This window comes from Lactuca sativa, chromosome 1, assembly GCF_002870075.4.
Source record: "Lactuca sativa cultivar Salinas chromosome 1, Lsat_Salinas_v11, whole genome shotgun sequence".
Lineage (NCBI taxonomy): Eukaryota > Viridiplantae > Streptophyta > Magnoliopsida > Asterales > Asteraceae > Lactuca > Lactuca sativa.
In genome coordinates this window covers 91,879,425-91,886,103 of record NC_056623.2, presented here as the reverse complement: position 1 = coordinate 91,886,103, position 6,679 = coordinate 91,879,425, and the positions used below count along the sequence as shown (strand labels likewise).

At 32.8% G+C, this 6,679-nt stretch overlaps 1 protein-coding gene across 3 annotated transcripts; it reads right to left on the bottom strand.

Annotated features, from left to right (window-relative positions):
* Positions 1–2,173: 2,173 nt before the first annotated feature.
* Positions 2,174–5,442, bottom strand: LOC111915894 (probable calcium-binding protein CML22). 3 transcript variants are annotated; one of them, XM_023911530.2, is made up of 6 exons: positions 5,320–5,442; positions 4,267–4,348; positions 4,106–4,161; positions 3,055–3,257; positions 2,799–2,973; positions 2,174–2,444 (listed from the first exon to the last, which is right to left on the bottom strand). In XM_023911530.2, the coding sequence occupies exons 1-6, from the start codon at positions 5,321–5,323 to the stop codon at positions 2,332–2,334; spliced, it is 633 nt and encodes a 210-aa protein (XP_023767298.1). In that variant the 5' UTR covers positions 5,324–5,442; the 3' UTR covers positions 2,174–2,331. The 3 variants fall into 3 exon arrangements, with proteins under 3 accessions (XP_023767298.1, XP_023767297.1, XP_042757866.1); XM_023911529.2 differs by having other exon boundaries at positions 4,106–4,348; XM_042901932.2 differs by lacking the exon at positions 5,320–5,442 and adding an exon at positions 5,196–5,267 and having other exon boundaries at positions 4,106–4,348.
* Positions 5,443–6,679: the final 1,237 nt, after the last annotated feature.

Sequence of the window (6,679 nt, the reverse complement as noted above, 5' to 3'; positions counted from 1 at the left end):
CAAAAGACTTTTATTAATACGCAAAAGGAAGTGTCTACATACAATGAAAAAAGCATCTGGTGTATTTATACTTAAACAATTAGATACCTAATCAAACTCAAAAACATTCACCGAATAAACTTAAAACTAATAAAAAGAACTTTCCTAAAAAGATGAAACTTTCCTATTAAATAGTATAGATCAAAACCAATAAACCAACAATCACCACCTTAATTGGTTTGATCATACCACTCATTCAAAACACTCTCGGTTCCTCTTCGATTAGACCCTCTTATTTTTTCCCATTTAGGACACTCGTTTTTATAGTGATCAAACTCACCATCTAATGTGACTTTTATCTCGGACACGTTCCTTACCATCTCGACTTCTCTCAGACCTCGACCTCTTCCCCGATCACGTCCAAAGTCATCCCGATTTGAACGTCCGTTGCCACAATGCTTTACAAACATGTGATTTTTCCTCATTAGCCAACAACAACCCACCTTGAGTGTCCTCCACTTTCTTGGTTCCTCTTATATGCTCCTGGTATGCCTTCAATTTACCAACTGCTTCATCAAATAACATTGAATCCAACTCGAAACATTACTCTATTGAAGCCACGATTTGAAGTAACGACTTAGACATTGAATCTAGTAACCTTTTCACCAAATCACCTTCTTCAAGCTCATATCCAAGACTCCTTGCTTTTGAAGCTAAACCGGATAATTTTGTCACAAAATCATCGACCATTTCACCCTCCTTTATGTGCAAACTTTCAAGTTCTCTCTTTAACGTTGCAAGCTAAGCCGTTCTCACCCGATCCACTCCCAAATACCGTGTTTTTAGCCCATCCCATACTTTCTTTGGTTCGGTGTAACTCGCCATTTGCAGCACCATGTCTTCGGGTATCGCTTGAAACAAAAAAGCAAGAACTTGTTTTGACTTCTTTTGATCTGATGTTTCACCTAATGCCTTTGGTTCAACCGTCTCCCATATGCCGTGTGCATCCATAATCGACTTGACTTTAGCCGCCCACATTAGATAATTCGTTGGAGTCAAAACCAGAACTTGATACGTCATCGAACCTCCTTCCTTAACCAACGACATCCTATTATTTTTGACAACCGACCTCTTTAATCAAGCTTGTTCTGAGAGCACTCTTCCACCGGACAAGAAGACAAAGTCACGACCACCTTTACCGTCTTCCGTCACCCGCAAAACGAACCGAATCAAAGCCACCCGCTTTGACGTCTTCCCGTCCATTTATTCCGCGCCTCCGGTTAGTCTCTCACAATCCCGATTAAAAGAAACCGGGGTTGCTTCTAATCAACCTCGAATCACACCCCCTTCAACGAAACCGCTCTGATACCAAGTGTAAAACAAAGAAACCTTGGTGATTATGAAAAAAGGATGAACAAAAGGAGAAAAAACTGAACATGAGAGAACAAATATATGTAGAGGAAAGGTTACGTCCCAAAAGACTTTTATTAATAAGCAAAAGGAAGTGTCCGCATACGATAAAAAAACGCATCTCCTATATTTATACTAAAACAATTAGATACCTAATCAAACTCAAAAACATTCACCTAATAAACTTAAAACTAATAAAAAGAACTTTCCTAAAAAGATGAAACTTTCCTGTTAAATAGTATAGATCAAAACCAATTAACCAACAATAAACCAATTAACCAACAACGAATGTTATAATAACTAATGAAATCATGGATAATCTAGTGTTAATGATTTTGGAAACACATTTATTTAATTTGAAAATAAATGAACATTACGATTGCTGTAACCACTAACCACTTATAGATAAACTATTATAACAAAATCTGAAATTACATATCGTTTTTTTGGAATAATATATAGAATAGGTTCACATGAATGATTCAAGTGGCAGATAAAGGAACGTGAATTTATTCAGATTTCATATTCCCTTTGGTGTTTAATGCCCAAAATACCCAAGTACCCGACGTTTTCAAAGCATAAAAATATAAAACTGTTATTTTTGGTTTCCAAATATCCTGTTGTGTGTTGGGTAATTTTGTTAGCTTCATAAAGCTTTAGGAATACAATGATCGCAATGTATTTTACTCTCACTAGTCACTACCAATATAGAGAATATACTTTATTTTATTTTTTACAAATAGTAACAATGTTATTTACCATTTTGGCCGATAATATCAATATATAAACCTAAAACTTGAATAATGTATTGTTACCAAACCGTTTTACACGTATCATGTTACATTGTTACATATTACTATTCTCAGATAAATCTAAGTACGTTGTTATTATGTGTATATATAGGAACATATCGATATCAGACTAACATTGTTACTGTTGTTCTTAGATTTCGGTTACATGAACTTCTTCATTCGAGTCAATTCCTACCCAGTTTGTGAGAGAGAAAAGGAACTCCCTGAATCCAACTTTCCCATCCTTGTTCCAGTCCATTTCTTCTGCATTTATGAACAGATGATAGGGTAAAAAAATGCAAGATCTGGATAAATAATTTATGATTTGTGTTTGTTCAACAAATATTAAGCGGTTAGGCTATGTTTGTTACACATGACATAAATGAACAAGCTTTCTAGGGCTATATTCAATGATGATGATGCGAAGGGCAATTACGTCTTTTTGCACATATGAGAGAACCAAAGTGAGTTCCTGTCCTACGTTTAGGTAGGACAAAAAATTTGCAAATATTTTCTCATGGAAACTGATCTTATTCTTAGTCCTAGTTTAGTGCATGTCAAACGCAGGACAACCTGTTCTGTTATGTTTTGTTTAGAGCAATAAAATAAAGGGCATACTGAAACGAGTGGTGGTGACATGGATTGGAGCTTTCTCCAAAGGGAAGTGATCGTTCATAGCTTTGCTAATGTCCTTCTTGTTAAGTTTCCCATCACCATTTTTATCAAGAAATAAGAACGCTTCAATTATGGTATCAAATGTAGCTTTTAGCACCGGAGAACCAAATTTTGTTCCCTAAATCAAGAATATATTCATCAAATTTTGCTCAAAAAAAAAAAAAACTAAAATTTATCAAAAATAGAACATTGTTGTTACCGTTTCATTTGAGGAGGGAGTACTCACTAAGAGATAAACTAGGCACAATACAACAATAAACTCGTTAAATTTCATGCCTTTTCTCCCACTCAAATCACAACACTCAAAAAGCTCATCAATTTCTTTCTCTGTGTAGTTAAATTGTAATTCTTGTAAGCAATTTTTTAGCTCCTCGCGATTGATAAATCCATTCGAATCAACATCTGTATAAGAAAGTAATTAGGGTTAAATCCAATAAACAGCAACATATTCTCAACGATTTGTCTATTATAGCATCTTATTTTCGTTTCATCCTATTACAACATTTCACATTGAAACTTTAACCTAATTATAACAATGAAATTATCACTGGGTAGGTTTTTAAAACTAAAAAGTCTTCATGAGAAAAAGATTGAGAGTGCAATGCTATAACTGGATGGATTTTTTAAACTACAATGCCTTAATAAGAAGAAATTTAAAAATAGAGTTCTCTAATAAAGAGAAGTAAAAGTAAGATGATATATTACACAATGAATGAAGATATGTTACTTTAATCAACTAATTATCTTATAATAGCATCCTATTTTCATTTCTTCCTATTACTCCATTGTATTTTGAAAAATCTATATAGTTATAGTAATGTCATCAATATACAATGCCATAACTTGATAGATTTTTTTAATGTACAATGCTTTAATAAGCAAAATAAAATAAAAAGTGCAATGCTCTAATAGAAATAAATGAATGTAGGATGCTTTAATACAGAAATACGCGAAAGTACATTCCCACTTCTTGCATTTAGCCCAATAAATTACTGAAAGTTTAACTCGGAATAACTGGATTAACTGATTAAGCATGAAGCCAAACATCCCTTAACAATGCTTTGTTAGAATGAATTAATTATCTGTAATATATAATCAACTAATTATCTTATTCACACTTGGATTTTCCAACAGCAATAATGATTACTGAAAGAAATATAAAATTATATATAGGACCCACAAATGAAAACTATTTACAAACAAAAAAACCGAAAAATAGTGGACAAGAATTAAAATCTTGTGAAACTTACCATATTGTCGAAAAACGTCTCTAATCTCGTGTAATCCCTCTCTAAATTGAGGAAACCTGAGAATTATGCTATTGATAGATCTGAATTTGCTATTTCCAGATGTACTTCTTTGTTTGACCTCTATCATTTTCTTTTCAAGCTTACTATCTAACCTTTCATACCTGTTTCTTGAATGGCAAAATCGTAATATTCCTCCAAATTTGTTTGATAATGACTTGAGAGAAGGGCACGGACGAGACGTACCTTCAAAAAATTTAAAACGTTTCATGAATACAAAAGTGGCAATGTGCTTTACTTTTTACCATCGATAACAATAGATTTACATGTTTTTATACATAATAGCAGTGTATTTTTACCTTGTTTACAAGATTATAGCAATATGTAATGTGAATCTTCCAAATGTATTATTGAAGTGGAATTATTAAAATTTAATAATTTTTCATTTATAATAAATTTTAAAATTTACTTATTTTAATTATTTTATGTATGGGACCACACATCCCTCCTACATTATTCCAAATAAGTCGCTTTATAGTAGAAAACAAATGTATTACTTTTTTTGGTAAAAAGTTTGCTATTTGGTGCATTTCCCCATAAATAAAATAAAATTTACATGTTTTAGGTAAAATGTTGTTATTAACCATAAATAAAATATACGGAGCTGTTATATAGTGTTCTTGGCGTTATATGGTGTTCTTGGCTTATTTTTCTTTTGTGTGTATAAAATGAGAGGTACAGTTTCTTTTCTATACATAACAACTGTGTTTTAAAATGTTGTAGTTTACAACTTCATAAAACATAATTTTTTGTTTATAAAGAAAAACTATTATTTAAGAATTATTTTTCATAAAAAGGTTAGTGGATGAAAAGGAAAACAAATAAACAAAGGAGAGGCGGTTTTATTTTTCTTCCACATATTTTTTTTCCCAATTAACAAAGACTATTGCATAAGATTTTATAACTGATAACTTTCTATTCGCAATTAAAGGAGTTCATCTGTTATGAAGCATATTACGGCACAACTCTGAACCAATAATAGCTAAATTCAATGATTTTCAGAAATTCTAATTCGAACTCAATTTCAACTTACGTAAATAGAGAATTTGACAAACCAGCTTTTTGAATCATAATACAAAATATCAAAAGCAGTAGCATGAACTACAAATTGTCAAATACGTAAAAATGCAAAAGGAAATTGAGAAAAATAGACTAACCCATTCAAGCTTGGAATGTTGGAATGAGCTGATTTTGTTTGTGATTAGGGCAACCAGAGACGTAACGTGAATAAAAGGGTGAAGAAGTGAAAAAGAAGTAAAGGGGAGTATGTGGAAAAGAATCAGGTTCTTGTAAAAGCATTACCATATAACCATTTAGGGATGTCAATTAAATAAACCTTTATAAATGGTTTTATTAATAAAAATTATATATTTTAAAAAAAAGTAACCATTTTCTTTGGAATATCCCATTCCCATTCCCATTCCGGAGTACCTAGTTAGACCCGTTGCCGAGTTGGTGGGAATTTGATGATACCTTACATAAAGTTGTCTCGAAATTTGATAATGTACGACTCACATTGTCAATACTATAACGACATTATACATCTCTGACATTCCATAAATACATTACAAACTATCTTCATGCATTTCATATTTGGACATTCTAGACACACATTCCGGACACATTCCATAATCTTTGCACTAAATATTATATGTTTCCCATCACCGACTCCGCCTAACTCGACCGACTAGCATTAATCGTGGACAGTAAGAGGCCGCCTACCACCTAGACACCGTCTAGGCTGATTTTTACAACATTGATATATATATATATATATATATATATATATATATATATATATATATATATATATATATATATATAAATGTGTGTGTGTGTTTGTGTGCGTGGCATCTGTGATCTAAGTACCTTTCCTTCTTGCCTCTAAATTTAAATTCTTTACAAAATCAGTCCTTACGCGGGACGTACCTCCTACTATGCCGGGCATAATTGGTTAATAAGTTGTGAGATTTCTTTTGTGTATGTTGGGCGTAGGTAAGTGTGAAGGGCGTACTCACAAAGATTCTAAACCCTAATTTTTAGGGTTTGGACCCAATTAAAAGAACTTATAGGCCCCATACCTCTCTGTACCTCCATGGTGCATCCCTCTTAGCCCTCATCTCGAAACCCTAATTATTCTATGCAAATTTTAAAGCTTTTTAGTGATATTTTGGTGTTATTGGTGGTAAAAGAGGACCTTTGAAGTTGTGGTGTTGCCCTTAAGCTTTTGGATCAAGATTTTTCTCATCCTTGTGCATCTTGTGGAGGTATAGAGATCAAGTCTTGATGTTTGCCCTGCTAGATCTTGTTAGGTTGCAAGTTATGACCTTTTTATTCCAAAAATCTTGGTCTCTTGAGTATTGTCTAATAGAACCCATTTAAGTTATCCTTTCAAGCATTTTAGAGTGTTTAGTGTCATAGAAATGCAAGCTTGGTCCTTGGTATTCTTCCATGCAAGGATTATGGAGTTTTAAATGGTTCTATGAGTTAGGTTTTTGGTTTTCGGCTCCTTGTAGC